Source organism: Pituophis catenifer, unplaced genomic scaffold (assembly GCF_029215685.1).
Source record: "Pituophis catenifer annectens isolate HBS135680 unplaced genomic scaffold, rPitCat1.0.hap2 SCAF_3, whole genome shotgun sequence".
Classification (NCBI taxonomy): Eukaryota; Metazoa; Chordata; class Lepidosauria; order Squamata; family Colubridae; genus Pituophis; species Pituophis catenifer.
Window position 1 is genome coordinate 122,350,438 of NW_027256883.1, and position 26,397 is coordinate 122,376,834.

The 26,397-nt window shown below is 37.3% G+C and overlaps 1 protein-coding gene across 1 annotated transcript in view; it reads right to left on the bottom strand.

The window, feature by feature from the left end:
- Positions 1 to 26,397, bottom strand: part of LOC139315038 (complement factor H-related protein 4-like) — a 34,572-nt gene continuing 8,175 nt past the window's right edge. The window contains exons 4-14 of the mRNA XM_070941061.1: positions 25,846 to 26,028; positions 25,400 to 25,606; positions 24,042 to 24,221; positions 19,281 to 19,463; positions 13,788 to 13,982; positions 10,945 to 11,127; positions 8,711 to 8,905; positions 8,074 to 8,256; positions 5,839 to 6,033; positions 5,202 to 5,384; positions 1 to 295 (exon numbers count right to left, since the gene is read on the bottom strand). Of these exons, the coding sequence (XP_070797162.1) occupies positions 282 to 295; positions 5,202 to 5,384; positions 5,839 to 6,033; positions 8,074 to 8,256; positions 8,711 to 8,905; positions 10,945 to 11,127; positions 13,788 to 13,982; positions 19,281 to 19,463; positions 24,042 to 24,221; positions 25,400 to 25,606; positions 25,846 to 26,028 (1,901 nt within the window). The 3' untranslated portion in view covers positions 1 to 281. The remainder of the gene's footprint in view (positions 296 to 5,201; positions 5,385 to 5,838; positions 6,034 to 8,073; positions 8,257 to 8,710; positions 8,906 to 10,944; positions 11,128 to 13,787; positions 13,983 to 19,280; positions 19,464 to 24,041; positions 24,222 to 25,399; positions 25,607 to 25,845; positions 26,029 to 26,397) is intronic.

The window sequence follows — 26,397 nt, forward strand, 5'->3', positions numbered from 1 at the left end:
TTATGATGTTACCTTATATTTTATTTATTTATTTAGAAAATTTACATTGCCGCCTATTCGCACATGGATATTATTTTATCTGCCTTAAAGATAGTCTATAAACTTGTTTTTAAATGAGATCATTTCCCCAGTAATTATAGTTGGCAAAAATTGTCTTTTACAGACTAGGCTTTTTGGTTTATAACTGTATGCAATCCAGCTTCATGTGGTCATGAAGAGAATGATATATCATTTCAGATATTCATCTTCTGGTTTAAAGGGTGCTGCATATGTCCTGTTGTTCATTTACTTAGACCTGTAAAACAAAAAGTGAACAGTAAAGAAATAAATTTGCATCTGTATATTTTATGTAATTCTTTTTTAAACTGATTCATCTGATCTGCAGCAGAATGTAATAATTTTAAGATATCAAACTACATGGGCAAGAAAATTCTGAAATATCAGTATCAACATTTTTACACCAAAGAAATTACTCAAGGGACTCAAAAGTTATTAAATTAATAGCCTGATTGTTAAGTGAATCAGGCTTCCCTATTGCTCGTTAGAAGGTCACAAAAGGTGATCACATTACCTTGGAATACAGCAACCATCATAAATATGAACCAGTTGTCAAGCATCTGAATTTTGATCACGTGATCATGGGGATGCTGCAAAGGTCATAACTGTGAAAAATGGCCATATGTCACTTTCTTCAGTGCTGTTGTAACTTTGAACGGTCTCTAAATGGACTGTTGTAAGTCAAGGACTACCTGTAAAATGTTCACTACAGAAATGTTTGATATTTACGTGCAAATCACAACAAAAATTTGTATTTCACTAATACCATTTGTATTCATTGCAATTTCAAATGCAATCCCCATGGTACATAATATTCCTGTGATCCAAATGAAATTCCTTCCATTCAGAGCAATGGGAGAGAAGTACTATGATTCCAAAACTGAAGACCAGAAGATCCCTCTGTCCTAAGGCTGAAATGAGTAGAAACTGTTATTTTTCATTGATTCTATTGTCCTCAGTACAATAAATGCAATCAGTGTGCACCCTAAGTTTCCAAGAGAAAGCAAGTAATCTTTAGGTCAGGTCTGGTAGTCTCTTGAAGTCAATAACATTTCATTTAATGATTGATAATCTATCTCATCCAATTCATTTCAGAGGGTCTTTGTGTTCAATCTATTTTTTCATTTATTCTAAGGTTGGAAATATGGGATACCTTATTGTACATGTAATGAATGTTTTACAGTGCTTACTAATTCATTTAATTTTTTTTAAAAATCTGGTCTTGGGTCTTTTGACAGATATTTACAGGTAGTCTTTGACTTACAAAGGTTCATTTAGTGACTGCTCAAAGTTACAAAAAAAATGACATGACTATTTTTCACACTTATGACCGTTGCAGCATCCCTATAGTCACATGATCAAAATTTGAATGCAGGCAATTGTATCATATTTATGATGGTTGCAGGGTCCTGGGATCATGTGATCACCTTTTGTGACCTTCTGACAAGTAAAGTCAATGGGGATGCCAGATTTACTTGTCACTAACTTAACAACTGCAGTGATTCCCTTAACAACTGTGGCACAAAAGGTTGTAATATGGGGCAAAGTGGACTTAACAAATGTTTCACTTAGAAACAAAAATTTTGGGCTCACTTGTGGTCATAAGACAAGGACTATCTGTACAAATATGTATGTAGACACATGAGTAAATTGCATATGCAAGTTCAAAGGGAAGGAGAATATTTCAATATCAGTGGAAATGAAATAAATAAAGTAAAATGTATGGGCGTTCATTTGGAAACATTCATTCAAAGGCAATGAAATCAGTGAAAATAGCTCACTTAGTTTAAAGTAGAGTTTCCATCAGAGGTGGGTTTCAGCAGGTTCTGACCAGTTCTGGAGAACCAGTAGCAGAAATTTTGAGTAGTTTGGAATACCGGTAAATACCACCTCTGACTGGTGGCCCCCATCTATTCTCTGCCTCCTGAGTCCCAGCTAATTGGGAGAAAATGGGGATTTTGCAGTAACCTTCCCTGGATTGGGGAGGGAATGGAGATTTTACAGTATCCTTCCTCTGCCATGCCCACCAAGCCACACCCACCAAGCCATGCTACGCCCACCAAGCCACACCCACAGAACCGGTAGTAAAAAATTTTGAAACCCACCACTGGTTTCTACTCATTTCAGCCCCAGGACAGAGGAATTTCCTGGTCTTGGAATCTGTTAGGATTTAGCAACAGACCAGAAGAGATGAAATGCTGGCAGATTTTTTTCCCCCTGTCCCATTCCTCTTTGTTTTTAAGTATTACCCCCGTCCCCATAGAACTTCTCTCCCATTGCTCTGAATGGAAGGAACTTTATTTAGATCACAAGGATCTTAACAAGTGTTTTGATTTAGAAGAACTGCAGAAGACCAAGTTACTTTAGAATCCATTACAACCACAACTTTAGTTGCCAGAGTTTTGGCCTTTTAAATATTTAAAGTGCTTTTGTCAATGCCTAGATATATAGGAATATAGCTATACTGTAGATATAGACAGAGGAAAGAAATGTTAATATTGGCAAATTAAAGTATTTTTATGAAAATATGCATATAGGAATGCAATCTGGATAGTGAAGTTTCCCTTCCATGCATTGAACTCTAAATGAGCTGGAACTTGGATGTGGTTGATAGCCTCTGATACATTGAAATTCAACAAGATTTCCCTTCTCTCTATATATTGAAAGCTTTTGCGTCCACCTGAGCCTTATATTGTGTTGTCTCATATCTTCTTCACTTGTTGTACAAGGAGCTGAGAAAGATCAGATGACATATAAAAAATTTTACAGTAAAGAATTCCTTTGATAAAGAGATTAAAGTTTATGTGAAAAATTCTATGTTGCAATAGAGTAAAATAATTAGAGATCTGAGTAAATAGATTTTTCTCTTTCTTTTCCCCTCATTTTCCTTTTGTCTCTCAGCTGTTACAGTCATGAACTAAAGCACCTAAGATCCACAACGTCTTTTAAGCAAGACAATGTTCCTTGTGTAAAAGGCAGAAGAGTTCTAAGAGAATACAATAGTGGAATAATATACAGACACATACAAACACACAAAAGTATTATTCAAATATAAATTTCAAATCAGCCATGCTGGGAAGAAACAGGAGAAGAAAATAATTGTAGAATAACTATCTCTAACCCTTCAGCTATCAAATTTGAAAGTAAGAGCCTGAAATGAGTTAGTATTAGCTATTTATTGTAACAATTATCAGTTAATTTTATAATTACTGCAAAGTATAGAATACCTTCTATACTCTCTGTTGATTGAGGCCGGTTCTTTTCTTCCTTTTCCTTCATGAATGATTTTTGCAACCATCAAAAAACAGTGATAAATATATGATTGACTCAAAAGTCTGATTATCTATCTGAAAATATAGTCTCAGCTTCAGTGTCTTGTGAAGTGAATATTATCCTCCTTGTTTTTTTGTGAAAGATATAATCACCAATTTAGACATCCACCAATTTCTTTGCATTTATCCTGATATAAACCCAACTGAAATACATCTCTATAATTTCAGTCACTCTGATTTAGGAAGCCTTATGTTAGACATGATAATCACTTGGTTATTATCGCATCAAGTTCTTTATTAACTGAAAAAAATGCCTCCAGATGGGTTTGAATTTATAATACCGACACAAAATATTTTGCTATTCACAAATCAATTACTGAAAAATGCTGTATTTGAAAAAAGGGATTGGAATGATAAACGATATTCTTAAAGAATTTGGCATTACAAATTTCTAGAAAGCCTCAAATGAAAAATTGAACTATTTGCTTTTGCTAAAAATAATTGGGCCTTTAATGAATGCAGCAGAAACTGTTTTCCTCTTGATTTCTTTTCTTAACTTATCATTTTGAGAAGAGCAGCCTGGCCAGAGAAGAAAAACAACAACGAGGAGCAGCCAGCCCTTCATAGCTCTTCAGGTAATTTCCCAACGACTAACATTCATTTCAGCAGTTTGGCTATTTCATATGATTTCTCCAAGCTACTACCATCCCTTCTTCCTTTTTGCTTGTTGGTTTGCTTTTTGTTAGGAAATCAAAATATCTTCAATGGATCAGTCTGAATTTATATCATGGCAAATTTTAGCTCATTTTGTGTTAACTAAAATTTTTTGAAGATGTGTAGTTGGAAACCCTACAGCAATTTCTAAGACATAGCTTAATCTTGTTTTACTTATTATAATTAAAACCTGGCTCTGCTGATTGGCCTACGGGCATTGGATTGGGGTGTTTTATACTGGAGGTGGTTAGTTGATTAAGAGAAGTCTGCACTTTCACCCCATTGTCTATTGGTCCCTTCCTTGGCTATTTTGCTAATTTAGTGTTAACATTTATCATTTTATTGCGTTCATCGTTTATATTGTTATTTGTATGTTGTTGTAAACTGCTTGGAGTCACTTGCTGGAGAGATGGGCAGCATATAAATTTAACAAATAAATACATTTTTATACAATATCTTACTACCCAAACAGAAAAATAGGAAAACAAAACAAAACGAAGAAAAATAAAGCATTATATCTGTTTGTGATTTTCCCATGTTAGATTTTAGAATAGGCAGAAATCCATTTGGCTGAACCTCCCTCTGATTATGCACATCAAGTTCGATTATGCTAACTCCAGAGGAGCCCCAGGAGGAGCAATCATTGGGGATTTTTGATTGGATAGTGAATTGGAATGTTTACTGTTCTACTCTGTTTCTTTATGAAATAGATTACAAATTGTTTGTCAAGAAAAATCATTTTTGAATTTCTTTTATTTTTTTGAAGAATTCAAGAATCTACATGCTAAAATATCAATTCCAGTTATCTATTGTCATTGCTTTAAGATGGGCTGATGGTTGATTGTTCAGATTAATCAAATGTTGCATTATAATATTTTATCTGCCTTAAAGATGCTCAATAAACCTTTTTTAAAATGTTATCATTTATGTAAAAGACATAAGAAATAGATGACAAAGTTTAATAAATAAAAGTATGACATTGTCATACTTCTAGGCACATACATACCTTCATCTAATCATAGCATAATTCCCTGTGGAGATATTATTCTGTTTTCACGCCTGCTCCTGAATTATCACAAATTCAAGAAAAATATCTATAGCAAAGCACAATAAGCAATTTCAAGTCAGGCATTTTTAGCTGCCATTCCTAAAACTTACCTGTCAGGATACAACTTGGAGCAGGTGACCAGCCATTTTTTGTGCAAGTGGATGTTGACTGCTGGTTTGCAGGAGAATATCCCTTATCACAAACAAATGTAATGTCGTTACCTTCTATGTACATGTCCTGATAAGTACTAGCAAAATGACCATTATTAATACGTAGAGAAGTATCACATTTTTCTGAAAGCAAAAATAACAATTGGGTTTCATCATTCATGGTTCTTGGAAGGCTACTCATACTATGCGTGATATCTAATGCACAGAGATGAGAAGATATGAAGAAGGAAGAAACTGAGGAAGAACACTAGTTTTCTGTTGGTTTGCTTTTTGTTTTAAAGACGCAGCTCTTCCCCTCTCTCATTTCAGTTTTTAGTACAAATACATTTACAAACTGTAGGCTCCAAAACAATCTTTAGGGACCCTTGAGAAGAGATAGCAGTGGAGAGCAGTACTGCAGGAGGCATATGTACTGAAGAATAGGCTGAGATCTCTATTGGATGCTACTTCTTCAAGATTAAAGCGAGGTCAGAGTAACATCTCCCTCTTCAAGGTTAAAGCGAGGTGAGGGTAGCATCTCCCTGGCCTGTTTTGTATACTTGGCAATATCTACTGCAAACGGAAAAGAATTACTTACTGAAACATTTTAGTTCTGGGACATAGTGGGATTTGATGCATGTTGCTGCTTGCCACATTTCCTTGTTTGTAGGCAGAAAACCATGATTACAAGAAAAATAAATTGATTGTCCCTCCGATATTGGAAATGGTCTGTATAGTTCATATGGTTTGGCCATTCTTCCATTTTCTATACGGATATAGTCACAGCCCCTTTCTGAAGGGAAGGGATAGAAAAAAAAAAAGTAAGGCACCCATAATATTCAGAATATTCTATCAGTTCATTTGTTTTCCTTATATCTGTTCTAGCATCAGATGTGAAGCTTTTAGCTATGTTGTTCTAATGCATTTTCAGAATCTGGCCTGGGTTTCTGCCCTGCATCTGAAGAAGGAAACAGGAAGTGACAGTGGAAGATAGGAGAATAAAAGACCTTTATTTCTTCCACTTACTATCTGTGAGTACTGTAGGGATAAAGTAGTGATATTGGCTTGACATATTAGATCTTAAACTGGAGGCATTGTAAAGTGGGATTCATTTTTACAATTTTTTTCTGCCTTCCTGTTTTATCACTGCACAGTGACTTATCAAAGCATTATTATTGTTGCTGGTATTATATTTTTATTTTATCCTGTATTTTCATATATTTCAGGCAGCAAATATAGCTTATCCGGGGCAGCCTGAGAGGGGGGGGGCGCAGAGGGCCAGAGCATCAGCACTCCCAGTTCCTCCGCCTCTCCTCCTCCAACACCAACTACAGCGCGTGCAAAGTTAAAAGTGTGCATCTTCCCCCTCCCCTTCAAATGACTGATCAACTGCACACTCCCATTCCCTGCTATGCAAAATGCTTTCCTCCCCAAATCCACAAACGTGGCAGGCGGTTGGTGCTGCCACCTGAAAATGCTTTCCTCCCTGGTTCTCAGAAGCACATTGCAGGGGAACCGGCCATCACCTGAAACATGGCTCTGTGAATTGCATCAGGCCAATGGGCAGGGGTGGCTGGAAAGGAGGGATGGTTTATTTTAGGGGCTCCCAGGCGCAGAGAGGGCTTAGGTGGTGGCAGCAGTGGTGGCAGCTCCTCACATTGCTGGGGAGTGAAGTCATCATGGTGATTATCTGCCCAGACCTGCCCGATGGGTGGCCAGAGGAGGGACCAGACGCAAACCATGGGGCCCACCTTTTTTACCGAAGCCACCGGGCAGATTCCCCCACCCCAGACTGTCCCAAAGAGGCTTGGTCCTCAGGCTGTGCCCCAACCCAGATCCCCGCTGTCTGGAACTGCCCAAAAATGTGACACACAGAGGTTGAAAATATCCGAAGGGTGGCGGTGGGCAGGGCTACATTCAGACTATAAGATGCACACAGATTTTCACCCTCTTTTGGGGGGTGAAAGGTGCGTCTTATAGTCCAAAAATATGATAATTTAGTGTTAACATTTATCATTTTATTGCGTTCATCTTTTATATTGTTATTTGTATATTGTTGTAAACTGGTTGGAGTCACTTGCTGGTGAGATGGGCAGCATATAAATTTAACAAATACTGTAAATACATTTTTATACAATATCTTACTGCCCAAACAGAAAAATAGGAAAACAAAACAAAACAAAGAAAAATAAAGCATTATATCTGTTTGTGATTTTCCCATGTTAGATTTTAGAATAGGCAGAAATCCATTTGGCTGAACCTCCCTCTGATTATGCACATCAAGTTCGATTATGCTAACTCCAGAGGAACCCCAGGAGGAGCCATCATTGGGGATTTTTGATTGGATAATGAATTGGAATGTTTACTGTTCTACTCTGTTTCTTTACGAAATAGATTACAAATTGTTTGTCAAGAAAAATCATTTTTGAATTTCTTTTATTTTTTTGAAGAATTCAATGCTAAAATATCAATTCCAGTTATCTATTGTCATTGCTTTAAGATGGGCTGATGGTTGATTGTTCAGATTAATCAAATGTTGCATTATAATATTTTATCTGTCTTAAAGATGCTCTATAAACCTTTTTTAAAATGTTATCATTTATGTAAAAGACATAAGAAATAGATGACAAAGTTTAATAAATAAAAGTATGACATTGTCATACTTCTAGGCACATACATACCTTCATCTAATCATAGCATAATTCCCTGTGGAGTTATGACTCTGTTTTCACGCCTGCTCCTGAATTATCACAAATTCAAGAAAAATATCTATAGCAAAGCACAATAAGCAATTTCAAGTCAGGCATTTTTAGCTGCCATTCCTAAAACTTACCTGTCAGGATACAACTTGGAGCAGGTGACCAGCCATTTTTTGTGCAAGTGGATGTTGACTGCTGGTTTGCAGGAGAATATCCCTTATCACAAACAAATGTAATGTCGTTACCTTCTATGTACATGTCCTGATAAGTACTAGCAAAATGACCATTATTAATACGTAGAGAAGTATCACATTTTTCTGAAAGCAAAAATAACAATTGGGTTTCATCATTCATGGTTCTTGGAAGGCTACTCATACTATGCGTGATATCTAATGCACAGAGATGAGAAGATATGAAGAAGGAAGAAACTGAGGAAGAACACTAGTTTTCTGTTGGTTTGCTTTTTGTTTTAAAGACGCAGCTCTTCCCCTCTCTCATTTCAGTTTTTAGTACAAATACATTTACAAACTGTAGGCTCCAAAACAATCTTTAGGGACCCTTGAGAAGAGATAGCAGTGGAGAGCAGTACTGCAGGAGGCATATGTACTGAAGAATAGGCTGAGATCTCTATTGGATGCTACTTCTTCAAGATTAAAGCGAGGTCAGAGTAACATCTCCCTCTTCAAGGTTAAAGCGAGGTGAGGGTAGCATCTCCCTGGCCTGTTTTGTATACTTGGCAATATCTACTGCAAACGGAAAAGAATTACTTACTGAAACATTTTAGTTCTGGGACATAGTGGGATTTGATGCATGTTGCTGCTTGCCACATTTCCTTGTTTGTAGGCAGAAAACCATGATTACAAGAAAAATAAATTGATTGTCCCTCCGATATTGGAAATGGTCTGTATAGTTCATATGGTTTGGCCATTCTTCCATTTTCTATACGGATATAGTCACAGCCCCTTTCTGAAGGGAAGGGATAGAAAAAAAAAAAGTAAGGCACCCATAATATTCAGAATATTCTATCAGTTCATTTGTTTTCCTTATATCTGTTCTAGCATCAGATGTGAAGCTTTTAGCTATGTTGTTCTAATGCATTTTCAGAATCTGGCCTGGGTTTCTGCCCTGCATCTGAAGAAGGAAACAGGAAGTGACAGTGGAAGATAGGAGAATAAAAGACCTTTATTTCTTCCACTTACTATCTGTGAGTACTGTAGGGATAAAGTAGTGATATTGGCTTGACATATTAGATCTTAAACTGGAGGCATTGTAAAGTGGGATTCATTTTTACAATTTTTTTCTGCCTTCCTGTTTTATCACTGCACAGTGACTTATCAAAGCATTATTATTGTTGCTGGTATTATATTTTTATTTTATCCTGTATTTTCATATATTTCAGGCAGCAAATATAGCTTATCCGGGGCAGCCTGAGAGGGGGGGGCGCAGAGGGCCAGAGCATCAGCACTCCCAGTTCCTCCGCCTCTCCTCCTCCAACACCAACTACAGCGCGTGCAAAGTTAAAAGTGTGCATCTTCCCCCTCCCCTTCAAATGACTGATCAACTGCACACTCCCATTCCCTGCTATGCAAAATGCTTTCCTCCCCAAATCCACAAACGTGGCAGGCGGTTGGTGCTGCCACCTGAAAATGCTTTCCTCCCTGGTTCTCAGAAGCACATTGCAGGGGAACCGGCCATCACCTGAAACATGGCTCTGTGAATTGCATCAGGCCAATGGGCAGGGGTGGCTGGAAAGGAGGGATGGTTTATTTTAGGGGCTCCCAGGCGCAGAGAGGGCTTAGGTGGTGGCAGCAGTGGTGGCAGCTCCTCACATTGCTGGGGAGTGAAGTCATCATGGTGATTATCTGCCCAGACCTGCCCGATGGGTGGCCAGAGGAGGGACCAGACGCAAACCATGGGGCCCACCTTTTTTACCGAAGCCACCGGGCAGATTCCCCCACCCCAGACTGTCCCAAAGAGGCTTGGTCCTCAGGCTGTGCCCCAACCCAGATCCCCGCTGTCTGGAACTGCCCAAAAATGCGACACACAGAGGTTGAAAATATCCGAAGGGTGGCGGTGGGCAGGGCTACATTCAGACTATAAGATGCACACAGATTTTCACCCTCTTTTGGGGGGTGAAAGGTGCGTCTTATAGTCCAAAAATATGATAATTTAGTGTTAACATTTATCATTTTATTGCGTTCATCTTTTATATTGTTATTTGTATATTGTTGTAAACTGGTTGGAGTCACTTGCTGGTGAGATGGGCAGCATATAAATTTAACAAATACTGTAAATACATTTTTATACAATATCTTACTGCCCAAACAGAAAAATAGGAAAACAAAACAAAACAAAGAAAAATAAAGCATTATATCTGTTTGTGATTTTCCCATGTTAGATTTTAGAATAGGCAGAAATCCATTTGGCTGAACCTCCCTCTGATTATGCACATCAAGTTCGATTATGCTAACTCCAGAGGAACCCCAGGAGGAGCCATCATTGGGGATTTTTGATTGGATAATGAATTGGAATGTTTACTGTTCTACTCTGTTTCTTTACGAAATAGATTACAAATTGTTTATCAAGAAAAATCATTTTTGAATTTCTTTTATTTTTTTGAAGAATTCAATGCTAAAATATCAATTCCAGTTATCTATTGTCATTGCTTTAAGATGGGCTGATGGTTGATTGTTCAGATTAATCAAATGTTGCATTATAATATTTTATCTGTCTTAAAGATGCTCTATAAACCTTTTTTAAAATGTTATCATTTATGTAAAAGACATAAGAAATAGATGACAAAGTTTAATAAATAAAAGTATGACATTGTCATACTTCTAGGCACATACATACCTTCATCTAATCATAGCATAATTCCCTGTGGAGTTATGACTCTGTTTTCACGCCTGCTCCTGAATTATCACAAATTCAAGAAAAATATCTATAGCAAAGCACAATAAGCAATTTCAAGTCAGGCATTTTTAGCTGCCATTCCTAAAACTTACCTGTCAGGATACAACTTGGAGCAGGTGACCAGCCATTTTTTGTGCAAGTGGATGTTGACTGCTGGTTTGCAGGAGAATATCCCTTATCACAAACAAATGTAATGTCGTTACCTTCTATGTACATGTCCTGATAAGTACTAGCAAAATGACCATTATTAATACGTAGAGAAGTATCACATTTTTCTGAAAGCAAAAATAACAATTGGGTTTCATCATTCATGGTTCTTGGAAGGCTACTCATATTATGCGTAAGGTGACCAGACGTCCCGCTTTTGGCGGGACAGTCCCGATTTTTAGCAATTTGTCCCGCGTCCCGTGGCGTTTTAAAAAAGTTCCGATTTTTCATTCTGCCTCCTGAGTCCCAGCTGATGGCTAGAGGGAAAAGAAATGTTTAAACTCTTGCCGCGGGGCTTCAAAGGGCCGCCCTACAGGTGATCAGTGTAAAGAGTTCCTGGAGCAGATTTTTTTTCCCCTAGCTATGCTGAAGAAGCGAAAGCAAAAGCAGGGTCTTTGCTGCAACGTGACAAAAGGAGGCAGAGAGAGATTTCTTTTTCTTTTTCTTTTTCCTCACCAAAAAAGGTAGGTTCAAAACTGCAAACAATGGGAAATTTAGGAGGAGAGTTCAAGATTTTAAAACACAAAAGAAAAAAAGCTCTATTTAACTAGGGAATTGTAATAATTGAGATACTATTAATTGTATATTGTGTTGAAAGCAGAAATGGTTAAGTTGTGGTTTGGAGGAATATATGGGGGAAATTATTTGGTTTATTATTATTGGTAAATATAATTAATTGATTTGTAAGAAATTGGATTGCATGGAAATAATTGGAATATTCATGTTCATATTGATTAATATACAAAAAAGATAGTTATATAACTAATTGATTTATATTAAAATGTTGAATTTGTATTAAACAACTGTATTACATAATTACATAATTAACCAATGTGAGGATGGATATAAAAATAGATGACAATGGGAAGGGGTATAATATAAAATAGAATGGGAAAATTGAATTTGATTAAGATTAGAGATGAGGATGAAGGGTAATATTGTTTTTTTTTAAAAAAATAGATGAGGAATAAATATGGCAAAAAGGAAATATAGAAATTGTAAATTTAATTGAAATGACTAAACACTGTTTAAATTTGTGAACCAGCCAAATATTCTGTTCAAAGAAAATACATTGTATGTTTGTATGTGTGTTTCTAATTATTGCTATTTATTCATATTTGTTCTCTTTTATTCTTTAAAGTTTAACAATTCATTCTTTATCTTAATATCTTTATATTTGTTTGGGGTTGGCTTTCTTCCCTTTCATCTTTTTTATTGTACAGTAATCTTTCTCCTCAAACCTACCACCTCTGTCTTTTCTTTCCTTCTTACTTTCTCTTCCCCCCACCCTCTTCTTCTCCTCCCTATTTCCTCTTCCTTTCTCCTTCTCCTCCTCTCTTCCTCCCTCTCTTACCGTCACTCCTACTCTAATTTCCCTTCCCTTCCTTCATCCCTCTCTATTACTGTATCCTTTTATGCATATGGACTACTCAGAGGGCTGAAAAAGTTATTTTTGACTGGTCCTCGCACTTTTGACCAGTCCTCGAACTTACGACTGTCCTCACATTTTTCGTTTTTTGCCCTATCTTATCACCATGGTGAAGAGAAGCAGTTGTGAAATGAGTGACATGGTTGTTAAGAATGCTGCACGGGCATAAATGTGAGGATGATCATAAGTGTGAGGACCAGTCAAACGTGCGAGGACCTGTCAGAAATAACTTTTTTCAGCCCTCTGGTTAGTCCTTTTCTGCATATGGTCTACTCAGAGGGCTGAAAAATTTATTTTTGACTGGTCCTCGCACTTTTGACCAGTCCTCAAACTTACGACTGTCCTCACATTTTATGTTTTTTGCCCTATCTTATCACTATGGTGAAGAGAAGCAGTTGTGAAATGAGTGACATGGTTGTTAAGAATGCTGCACGGGCATAAATGTGAGGATGGTCATAAGTGTGAGGACCAGTCAAAAGTGCGAGGACCTGTCAGAAATGACTTTTTTCAGCCCTCTGGTTAGTCCTTTTGTGCATATGGACTACTCAGAGGGCTGAAAAAGTTATTTTTGACTGGTCCTCGCACTTTTGACCAGTCCTCAAACTTACGACTGTCCTCACATTTTATGTTTTTTGCCCTATCTTATCACCATGGTGAGGAGAAGCAGTTGTGAAATGAGTGACATGGTTGTTAAGAATGCTGCACGGGCATAAATGTGAGGATGGTCATAAGTGTGAGGACCAGTCAAAAGTGCGAGGACTTGTCAGAAATGACTTTTTTCAGCCCTCTGAGTAGTCCCTATACACATACCCATGGCCACCCGGTCACATGACCAGCTAGCCACGCCCACCCAGTCACATGACCTCCAAGCCACGCCCACAAAATAAGCCACGCACACAATGGTGTCCCTCTTTACCAATGTTAAAATCTGGTCACCTTAACTATGCGTGATATCTAATTCACAGAGATGAGAAGATATGAAGAAGGAAGAAACTGAGGAAGAACACTAGTTTTCTGTTGGTTTGCTTTTTTTTTTAAAGACGCAGCTCTTCCCCTCTCTCTTTTAAGTTTTTAGTACAAATACATTTACAAACTGTAGGCTCCAAAACAATCTTTAGGGGGCCTTGAGAAGAGATAGCAGTGGAGAGCATTACTGCAGGAGGCATATGTACTGAAGAATAGGCTGAGATCTCTATTGGATGCTACTTCTTCAAGATTAAAGCGAGGTCAGGGTAGCATCTCCCTGTCCTGTTTTGTATACTTGGCAATATCTACTGCAAACGGAAAAGAATTACTTACTGAAACATTTTAGTTCTGGGACATAGTGGGATTTGATGCATGTTGCTGCTTGCCACATTTCCTTGTTTGTAGGCAGAAAACCATGATTACAAGAAAAATAAATTGATTGTCCCTCCGATATTGGAAAAGGTCTGTATAGTTCATATGGTTTGGCCATTCTTCCATTTTCTATACTGATATAGTCACAGCCCCTTTCTGAAGGGAAAGGATGGGGAAAAAAAAAGTAAGGCACCCATAATATTCAGAATATTCTATCAGTTCATTTGTTTTGCTTATATCTGTTCTAGCATCAGATGTGAAGCTTTTAGCTATGTTCTTCTAATGCATTTTCAGAATCTGGCCTGGGTTTCTGCCCTGCATCTGAAGAAGGAAACAGAAAGTGACAGTGGAAGATAGGAGAATAAAAGACCTTTATTTCTTCCACTTACTATCTGTGAGCACTGTAGGGATAAAGTAGTGATATTGGCTTGACATATTAGATCTTAAACTGGAGGCATTGTAAAGTGGGATTCATTTTTACAATTTTTTTCTGTCTTCCTGTTTTATCACTGCACAGTGACTTATCAAAGCATTATTATTATTATTTTTTTTTTTATTGAAAAAGTTTTCAAATACAAATTTTTTTCCCCCTTTTTCCCCCCCCTCTCCCTCCCCCTCCCTAACCCCCCCTCCCCACCCATCCCCCCCTGTGACTTCTTCGTAACAAAAAAACCCCTAATTCATAACAGATTACTTACTCCCTCCTCAAAATACTGACCTTTACTTACTAAAAATATTATAAATATCATAACATCCCCCTTTATCCATACGTTTCAGAAAAGAAGAGAACAAAAAAAAAACAAAAAAACATTATACTATAACTATTATAAAATAACTTCTAATTTAACATAATAGTGTTTTATATCTATATATTATTACAACAATTCAAGACCACCTTCCACTTTAAAACTATACGATAAATCCTACTTTAATATTTAATCTTCTATATATATTACTATAACATTTCAAAGCGGCCTCCCCTTAAAATCTAATTTAACATTTATTCCACTCTATCCATTTCCTCCACTCCCCTAAATATATCACTTAAAAATCCCTTTTCTTAAACTAATCAGTCTGTAGTTAGCTTATTCACCCACTGTCCTGCAAATTTACCATACACAACAATTCTTAATATCTTTAATTCACTGCCCACACTACTTAAATATATATATATATATATTCCATTATATCTAAATAAAAAAAAAGAAAAGACAATAACTTTAAATTTATAGTCCATATAATATCTTCTTTGAGGTCTTTCCGCTGGATTGTTAAAACCAACATCCATAATAGGGTAACATAGCTTACTGATGCAACAGTTTATTCAAGATCTTCAATCATATCTGCCCCCATCAGTAATAAATATCTTCTTATATGTATAAAAGTAAAAACAACCACCCGAGTGACATTATAATTATATTCCATATAATAATAATTGTGGGTTTCATCAGGATTATTGATTTCCATCATCGTAGTGGGTAACAACCGGATCTTCTGCATGCCCCAGCATGATTCTCTTGCCTTATGATTCAAGATAATTATAATATATTTATCAACACAAAAAGAAATTTCAAAGTAGATAATTCAAATCCATCAGTTTGAGGCTCTTTCCACGTCCCAAAATTACGGCAATGCAGAGATCTGCCACTATCCTCAGGATGATATTGACCAATATGTCGCCTCCTCTATGTTTTCACATAATTATTCATATTTTAAAGTCACTGGCTTCACTGTTGCTTGAGTTAGAAATTTCTATTTTTATACAACCTATTTCTTTTTTTGTTTTCTTTTTGTGGGTTTGACTTCCATCCTGGTTTCCTTTCTACAGATTGTGTGTCAACTGGTCGGTTTTCATTCTGCTTTGTAGATTGGTCGTGTTGATTTTGTTTTGGTGTCTCATGTTTCTTTTTTATCCCTTGTATATCCCCTAATTGGTTTCCATGCTTGCCTTGATAAGTCATCACATTAAAATCAGATGGCACTTCTCTCAAATTTGTAGATAATCCAGCTGGGGTGTCCGGTAAATCCAAAGGCAATTTATCTGGTACAGTCTCTGTAATTCGATATTTTCCCTTTATTTCCAGCTCCTTCTGCTTATCCTGTATCATTCCTGAAGATGTTAAATTCATGTTCAACCTATTTTGATAAAATTCTTCCGCTCTTTCAATAGTATCTAACTGATATCTTTCTCCTTGATGTCTCAGTATAATACCAACTGGGGCATTCCACCTATATGAGATATTTCTCTTTTTTAACTCAGACACCAGAAAACCAAATTTCTTCCTTTCTGCTAATATCTTAGGTGGGAGTTCCTTGTAGATCCATATTTTTCTTCCATACAATTGCAAATTAGAATTAAAGGAATTTTGCACAATATTATTCCTAATTTCCTTGTCCGTAAAATAAATCACCACATCTCTAGGCAGTTGCCTTTGCTTAGCAATCCAGGAATTTATTCTGAAAACTCTGTCAATCCTACAAAACACTTCGTCAGGTTGAACCTTTAAAATCCCAGCTAGAATTTCAGAAGATATTTTCCTTAAATCATCTCTATTATTTTCCTGCAAACCTCTCAGTCTTATCGCATATTCTGTAAAATTATGTTGAACCATTAGAACTTCTTTTTCAATCCTCTGTTGCAGATTTTCTACATTACCAGACTTTTGGTCAGCATCCATTTTAGGTTTTTCTTCTGAGCTATTATCCTGAATGTTTATCAAATCATTTTCAATTTTTTGAATTCTATTGTCCAATTTATCTTGAATTTCATCCATTTTAGACTCTAGTAAATTAGTATTTGTATCCAACTGTATCATAAATTCTGAAAAACCATTAACCACTTTTAAAATTTTTTGCTCCAAAAAGTCAAACTTAGATTTTACCAGTTCTTTAATTTCCTGCTTAAATTCTTCAAGATGCTGATTCACAATCTCATCCCTTCTTTCAATCTCCTCTAAGAGAAATTCTATTATATTAAAATCAGGTTTCTGAGACTGAAGAGTTAAAACTTGTTCCTTTAAATTGTGGGTGAGGGAATTCCCCCCCCCCTTCTTGTTTATCTGACTTTGTAAGTCTCAGTGCCATGTTTCCGCCCAGGCAGGCTTTGTTAAAAAGAAAAAAAAAGAAAAAAAAAAACAAGAAAAAAGACTTCTTTCCAGTCAACAACAATATCAAGTCTCCAGAAAAAAAAAAGAAAGAAAAACACAGGAGCGAGGTTTTGTCTACAAATGTAGCCAGTGGTATTTATTCCGCTACATTGTAATAATAGAAAACGGAAAGACTTTTCCTTTCTGCCTCTTCTCCAGCTGCTGCAAGCGCCATTTTAAAAAACTTTTTTCCCCTCCTTTCCTTTCCTCTTTTCTCTTAAGTTATTTTTTATTTTTAAAAGATAAGTAAAATACTTGCGGTTCAGTATTACAGATCCAGCTCACATTTTCTTTAAGTAATCTGTTAGATTCACAGGCTTGCTCTTGACGCCTGGCTCTGCATTAGCAGAGGTCTCCCAAAGCCCGGAGCGACGGCTGGGGATATGGGGCATCTCATCCGCTCTGTCCCAAAAGAAAAAGAAAAACTTTTGGGACTCTGCAGAGAGTTCTACCCACCCCTGCCGGCTCTATCTCCGTTTCCTCATGGAAACGGAGTTTTTTCGAGCCGCCGTTCCGTTGTGAAGGCGGCTCTGACAGGCAGTGGAAGCTGACGATCCCAAAGGAACGTCTGGCGGCGGCCAGCAGCAAACAGGAAGTCTTAAACAGGATTCATTTTTACAATTTTTTTCTGCCTTCCTGTTTTATCACTGCACAGTGACTTATCAAAGCATTATTATTGTTGCTGGTATTATATTTTTATTTTATCCTGTATTTTCATATATTTCAGGCAGCAAATATAGCTTATCCGGGGCAGCCTGAGGGGGGGGGGCAGAGGGCCAGAGCATCAGCACTCCCAGTTCCTCCGCCTCTCCTCCTCCAACACCGACTACAGCGCGTGCAAAGTTAAAAGTGTGCATCTTCCCCCTCCCCTTCAAATGACTGATCAACTGCACACTCCCATTCCCTGCTATGCAAAATGCTTTCCTCCCCGAATCCACAAACGTGGCAGGCGGTTGGTGCTGCCACCTGAAAATGCTTTCCTCCCTGGTTCTCAGAAGCACATTGCAGGGGAACCGGCCATCACCTGAAACATGGCTCTGTGAATTGCATCAGGCCAATGGGCAGCGGTGGCTGGAAAGGAGGGATGGTTTATTTTAGGGGCTCCCAGGCACGGAGAGGGCTTAGGTGGTGGCAGCAGCGGTGGCAGCTCCTCACATTGCTGGGGAGTGAAGTCATCATGGTGATTATCTGCCCAGACCTGCCCAACGGGTGGCCAGCCGCAAACCATGGGACCCACCTTTTTTACCGAAGCCACCGGGCAGATTCCCCCACCCCAGACTGTCCCAAAGAGGCTTGGTCCTCAGGCTGTGCCCCAACCCAGATCCCCGCTGTCTGGAACTGCCCAAAAATGCGACACACAGAGGTTGAAAATATCCGAAGGGTGGCGGTGGGCAGGGCTACATTCAGACTATAAGATGCACACAGATTTTCACCCTCTTTTTGGGGGTGAAAGGTGCGTCTTATAGTCCAAATTTAGTGTTAACATTTATCATTTTATTGCGTTCATCTTTTATATTGTTATTTGTATCTTGTTGTAAACTGCTTGGAGTCACTTGCTGGTGAGATGGGCAGCATATAAATTTAACAAATACTGTAAATACATTTTTATACAATATCTTACTGCCCAAACAGAAAAATAGGAAAACAAAACAAAACAAAGAAAAATAAAGCATTATATCTGTTTGTGATTTTCCCATGTTAGATTTTAGAATAGGCAGAAATCCATTTGGCTGAACCTCCCTCTGATTATGCACATCAAGTTCGATTATGCTAACTCCAGAGGAACCCCAGGAGGAGCCATCATTGGGGATTTTTGATTGGATAATGAATTGGAATGTTTACTGTTCTACTCTGTTTCTTTACGAAATAGATTACAAATTGTTTGTCAAGAAAAATCATTTTTGAATTTCTTTTATTTTTTTGAAGAATTCAATGCTAAAATATCAATTCCAGTTATCTATTGTCATTGCTTTAAGATGGGCTGATGGTTGATTGTTCAGATTAATCAAATGTTGCATTATAATATTTTATCTGTCTTAAAGATGCTCTGTAAACCTTTTTTAAAATGTTATCATTTATGTAAAAGCATAAGAAATAGATGACAAAGTTTAATAAATAAAAGTATGACATTGTCATACTTCTAGGCACATACATACCTTTATCTAATCATAGCATAATTCCCTGTGGAGTTATGACTCTGTTTTCACGCCTGCTCCTGAATTATCACAAATTCAAGAAAAGTATCTATAGCAAAGCACAATAAGCAATTTCAAGTCAGGCATTTTTAGCTGACATTCCTAAAACTTACCTGTCAGGATACAACTTGGAGCAGGTGACCAGCCATTTTTTGTGCAAGTAGATGTTGACTGCTGGTTTGCAGGAGAATATCCCTTATCACAAACAAATGTAATGTCGTTACCTTCTATGTACATGTCCTGATAAGTACTAGCAAAATGACCATTATGAATACGTAGAGAAGTATCACATTTTTCTGAAAGCAAAAATAACAATTGGGTTTCATCATTCATGGTTCTTGGAAGGCTACTCATACTATGCGTGATGTCTAATGCACAGAGATGACAAGATATGAAGAAGGAAGAAACTGAGGAAGAACACTAGTTTTCTGTTGGTTTGCTTTTTTTTTTTAAAGACGCAGCTCTTCCCCTCTCTCTTTTAAGTTTTTAGTACAAATACATTTACAAACTGTAGGCTCCAAAACAATCTTTAGGGACCCTTGACAAGAGATAGCAGTGGAGAGCATTACTGCAGGAGGCATATGTACTGAAGAATAGGCTGAGATCTCTATTGGATGCTACTTCTTCAAGATTAAAGCGAGGTCAGAGTAGCATCTCCCTCTTCAAGATTAAAGCGAGGTCAGAGTAGCATCTCCCTGGCCTGTTTTGTATACTTGGCAATATCTACTGCAAACGGGAAAGAATTACATACTGAAACATTATTTTTCTGCCTTCCTGTTTTATCACTGCACAGTGACTTATCAAAGCATTATTATTGTTGCTGTTATTATATTTTTATTTTATCCTGTATTTTCATATATATTTCTGTATATTTCAGGCAGCAAATATAGCTAATACTCCTAGCTCTTACTTTCCCCACCACAACCAGCCAGTGAAAGGCCCAAAGTAACTCAGTATCTTTCATGCCTAAGGTGGGACTAGAACTCACAATCACCTTCTTCTGCATTCTTGGGCTTAGCATTGTTAAGTAAAGGCTTAGATTTCTCAAATTATACAACTAAGCTTCTGTTTAGTGTAAATCTTGCTTAGCTGTTTTCTCATCTGCTAAGTTTCCTTGTTTCAAAGTTATTGTAGAAGTTAGGGAATGCAATGATTAAGTTCAGCTTGATGCAGGTTTGTAAGATATAATTCTTTAAAAAAAGTATTGTGATTTCTGATGAGAAAGTAAAACCTCACTAGTATCTTTAAGTTGATTTGGGACAGAGAATTCCAGAATTTGTGATTTGTCTAGAGCATCTACTTCATTCATTCATTCATTCATTCATTCATTCATTCATTCATTCATTTTCTATTGCTGCTTAACTTAATCAAGTGACTCTGGGCAGCTTACAATTCTTAACTTCTAAAACAATAAAAACATCCAAAAGTTAAATACAAACAGCAGCCAGGATCAACTAACAGTAAAGCCAAAAAATGGGACTCTTAACACATTCCATGTCCCAATAGCCAAGTTTTTTAAGCCTTGTGAAAACAATTTGGGTTGAGCACCCTTTGAATGGTGTGGTAGTAGAAATGGATTTCCAGAGGAAAAATTGCAGAGTACAGGAACCAGGAGCACTACTCAGGTGACCCTGAGGACACAGTTAAACCTCCAGGTGCTTCAACAATCCTTTAAAAGCATGCAAATTACCAGCTGTCTGCAAGGAATATAAATCCTTCCATTCCGCACTATCCTGTCAGAACTGAAGAAGCTTCTTAGGTGAGAAGTGAAATGTCTTCAAAAGAAAAACAAGAAAGTCCAGTTGCCTCCTGAAAAAGCACATTTAGGACCACTGTAGCTAATATTACTACTGCTGCTGCTATAATTACAAAAACAACTTAAAAAAAAGATTAGGTGGTTAAAAATGCCAAATACCTGGTAGACTGCAATAAAACATACTACTACTAATAAGAACAAATACATACAAAGGTGGAGTTGGGAAGACAGCTTCAGACAGCAAACGCTGCCTTGGCAAAAAGCTGAAGAAACAGTGAATCATCTAGTTAGCTGCTGCAAGAAGATTGCACAGAGAAACTACAACAAAGTTATGACAAAGTATCCACAATGATGTATTGGAAGAACTGAAAGATATACTACTTGCCTGCAAACAAGAACTGGTGGCATCACAAAATAGAAGAAGCAGCTAAACTGCTCTGGGACTTTAGAATTCAAACTGACAAGACCTGCTACATAACACCCACACTTAACAATTGTTGGTAAAAAAGACAAAGAATTCTGGCTGGTTCTCTTCTGACAGAAAAAGAGAAGAGAAAGAATTAGAGAAAATCACAAAATACAAAGACCTTCGAATAGAAATGATGGGTCAATAGTGAAGCCACAATTCCAGTCTGAAACAGAAATGACCAAAATATTAGACCAGATTTCTCAGAACACTTTGAGGTGTTTTGCTATTCTGAAAAGAACTATAGTATCAGCTGTATACAGGGCAATGCTGCAATCCCCTAGTTTAGGAGGATGGAAAAATCATTTGGACACCTCACCATACCATTGATATAGAATTGAAAAACAGGTGAACCAAAATATATATATCTTTTGAGCTGTAAGTAGTTTTGAGAGAAATTCTTGCATATTGTACCTGACCGTGAATGTCATATTGGTGTACAAGGCATGAATTAAATTTAGACGTATATATTGCTTTATAGTGCTCTACAGCCCTCTCTAAGCGGTTTACAGAGACAGCATATTGGTCCCAACAATCTGGGTCCTCATTTTACTGACCTCAGAAGGATGGAAGGCTGAGTTAACCTCAAGCTGATCAGATTCAAACTCCTGGCAGTGAGCAGTGAGGATTCTAATCACTGCACCTCCACAACTCTCAACAGGGAAGCTTATGATCAATTGATGCAACTTCTAGCTTCTCCCATAATTTGGTCCTTTATACAGAATCAAAAGCTGCCTTAAGATCAGTGAAGGCAACATACAATGATACCGCATGCTTGGTTGAATATTTTTCAATCAGTGCAAAAGGAGCAAACACTGGTGCCCATTTCTTCTCTAAAACCAGCTTCTTTCATCTCTTTTGCTTTCTTAAAGACTGGGACTTGCCAGGTCCTAGGCTCAGATTGTAGGGTCCACTATGTTTCAGAACAGAAATGACAACACTAACTGAGCATAGGTAAGCCCTACAGAACAGGTGTCAAACTCACAGCATCAAATTGCTGTTGCATGATCTTTCATGACATTTTTCCCATTTGCTGAGGTGGACGTGGGCCACTAGTTTGACACCCCTGGCTTAGAGTTTAAGACTTATCTTGTGGCAATAAGGCTTATCTTGTGAGGAAGTGTAGTTATTTCTCCACCCTTATTATATCTGCAGATAGCTACCCAGCAGCCCTATTTAGGGTGATGAAATCCCTCCTGGGCAAGCATCCCTTAAAGGGCGGCTATGAGGAATATTTTAAGCAAAGGGTGCAATTCAAGAAGCTTGTCCTGATTCAGGTTTCAACCATACCCATTCAAACATGATTGCTATGAAGATTATCTCATCAGCCTTGGAGTAAACTTGCTAAAAGTGAAAAAAACAATATAAATAAAAAAAAACCCTTTCTTTTAACAAGAATATGCAGAATAGTCCAAAACCAATCCAGAGTTCCAAGAGCCAGGTTAGGATTGTCATCCAATCCAGAGGTCAAAGACTTCTTACATGAACAGAATTCACAGGAACATCACACAAGAGCCAAAGATCAGACACCTTCCTTCCAGGGTCAGAGCTGCTTCTTAAATCAGGATGCAGCCAGCTATCACTAATTAAGATATTAATTCCCTTGCTGGGAAGATGCCTCAGTGATGTTGCTCTTCACACTAGTCACCAGATAAGGGCTTAAAGGCCTTATATCAACATCTGACTTCTCCAGTGATCCAGCTGGTACCTGTTTTTCATCAGTCTCATCTGATTCTTCACTTGGTGTCTCCTGTGGCTCATATTTCACAGGTTCAGTTGGATCAGCTTCCTCATTCTTCATGACAGTGCTGGTCATTACCTTTAAAGCTGTATATGGCATGAGGACCAGATTATTTGCAGGACTACCTCTCCCTAAGGACATCTGCCCATTGTACCAAGTAGGATACATTGGGCACAATCCTAGTCCCTGTGCTATATAAATGAAATAAATAAATAAATAAATAAATAAATAAATAAATAAATAATAAACAAATGTCTGTATATCAGCAAGGAAATGAATGTGTTTGTACTTCTGGAATAATGCAGTTGTAATACATTATCCTGTCTTTTCCCTTCCCTCTCTAAAGCTATGCATGTCATACTATAACAATCAATGTTTCCAGCTGTTTAGCAACTTTCAGCCCTGTTTCTTCTGTTCAAAGTTTATGAAACAGTAGGTTCACCTGTGTTTTCTCCTTTATGACATGTGTATCTATTTCCCCATGAATTGGCCTATAATCTTGGCTATTCCTCTTCATTTGACAAGCAAATGTTTCACACTTTGTTTAGAGCATGGTACTTGCATGGTTCCCACTTACTGTATCTAGAAAGACTCTGTTCAAGATAAATTCGTAGAAATGCACTGATGCAATCTTGTCTATTCTGTTCTCATAGAACAGGGGTGTCAAACTCGTGATGACATGCTGTCATCATGTGATGTAGCGCAACTTTTTTCCCCTTCACTAAAATGGGGGTGGGAGTGGCCAGCACGTGACACATCTGGCCCACAGGCTGTCAGTTTGACACCCCTGTCATAGAACATTCTCCTACCATATGGAAAATCATGTAAAATAGTATTAAAAAGTGCCCTTGTACAGAATTAAAGATATCAACCATTCTACAATCATGGTAATGTACACTAGTTCTGCTTACTGATACATTTTGGTGGAGGTGACCAGCCATTCTTTGTGCATTCAACCACCTTTTCTCCAGTATCTGGTTCAAAAACAAATCCACTGTTACACTGAAATCGAATTAGATCCCCATCATGATATATAGTTCTTTGAGGTTGGAAAGTACCATTAGATATTCTTGGAGAGTTGCATGTAATTTCTAGAGAAAATAAATCATATATTATATGAAAAAAGGAAAACGTGCACTCATATCAGATTGTAGGCATTGATTTCTATAAGCACAGAAAACAATATTACTATTTTAAATATCTATATAGCACCACAAGAACATATTAATCAATAGACATACCTACTGATGGGCACAATTAATTTAAAACTGCCAGTTAGTATCTAAAATATACTATGAAATTAGTCATCTTGATTAAAGTGCTTTTACAGTAGTAGCCTTGTATTTATTTGAAAGATCATAAATAAATTCAGAAAGTTATTGTAATTATTCTTCCCCTTCACTTTGGTTTTGAATTGAAATATAAAGCTACAATTTGATACCCCTTTACCCCTGTACTTGATACCCTCATTCTTTCTTTTCAGTCTCACTGTTGAGCCCAGTAGCATTTTCAGCCACCAGAAAGGTTACAAATCAGGGGCTCCACATTGTAGTAGTTCCTCTCCTGCCTGAGATTACAGTTTCAATTAATGGTGACCGGCCTTCAAATTCTTAGTGATGGAGCTTTTATTACTTGTGGAACTGCTAAAATTGTGAAATGTCCCTCATTAGACATTCACTAATCTACTCGTCCCAAGGTCAAATGCAATGTTCTCTAGCAGTAACTAAAAAGTTCCTATATTCTTGCTAGCGATTACATTGGAATTTCTTTTGGTATTGGTGTTTAGATTTTGGTATGGTAGCAGTTTATAAATTCCTTAAAAACAGAAATATGTAGTGAGTCAGGTATGGAGTTTACTGCAGCAAAATGAATTACTGAACCATTCAATGATATAAAAATATTGCTATGTGCATATATTACCTTACATTGATGAACAATTCTCAAGGGTACAATGTGGCAGTTATTGCAATAACAGCCATGAAATGTCCAAAAGGTGTGTTGTTCATTGAACTACTCCCTCTCCAGCAATATGCAGTCTTTCAGGTTTCTCCTATTTCAACTACATCCCAAGAGTTTCCATTGGGCCCTTGCAGAATGGAAAAGTGCAGTCCAGGGAGGTTTCAGAGAGATAAAAATATCTGCCCCAGTAAAGGACATAAGTAAACGATTGTAGTTTCTTCCAGCTCTAATGATAAATAGACTCAAACTGAAGGGCTTTGGTTCTGGATTAGTGATAGCAGGATTATAAAATTAAACTTTTTAAAGTCACCTTTGCATTTAGGAAACACTGGTGGTGTCCCATCACAATGGATTACAAAAGCTGATTGGAAAGAATTTGCTGCCAGGACATATCCTGTTCTACAGGTGAGCTCAATAGAATGACCATGTTGCACAAATATATTTTCAGGTGCACCTATTTCATCTTTAACTTCCATCTTCTGGCTTTCCAGTTCAGTCCTGGGGATCATACAAGGATCTGACATGAGAAAGAAAGAAAATCCTGTCAGGATCCAAATGCATCATATTATCATTGCAAAATGCTAATAGTAGAATTTAGCTTTCATCGACAAGCTACTTCACCTCAGATACAGAAATGAAATCGAATATAAAGGAGAGCTGATTCAGGCAAGCCCAATTAAATGAGAAAGAAGGCAGTGAACTTTAATGATTAGAAATGCTTATGAAAATTGAATGAAGATTTTCTTTTCTACTTACCAAGGCAATTGGGCACCTTTGTCCAGGTCCCATTGTTACAAAAAGATCTGTTCTGGCCCTCCATGGCATAATATTTTTGGCATCTGAATTCTACTGAAGAGCCAGATCTGTACTGCTTCTCAGATAAAGTAGTAATGTCTCCGTTCTCAGTCCTGGGTGGACCACTGCAGTTTTTTCCTCTCTCTATTACGTGGAAAAAAACCAATAGGCCAGGAAATGTTAGCTGGACTTACTGACATTCCTTAAAATAACAATTACCAAAAAATGGTTTAAAAATATTAGTATTTTAAAGTAGAATTCTTTCATAATTTATAACTTACTTATTAAGTTAAGTATTTGTGAAACTCAAATAAAAACACAATCTACAACTCAATAGAGCACAAATGTACCCAAATGCTCATGACCTCTTTTTTTTCTTTTGCTATACATTGATACATAGAGCATCGATTGTACTCTGTGTTGACCAACATCTTGACAGAAATATATGATGTAATAGTATGTAGAAATGATCTCAGGACAAAAGGAAAAGAAATGCAGCCAAGGGAACCGTCA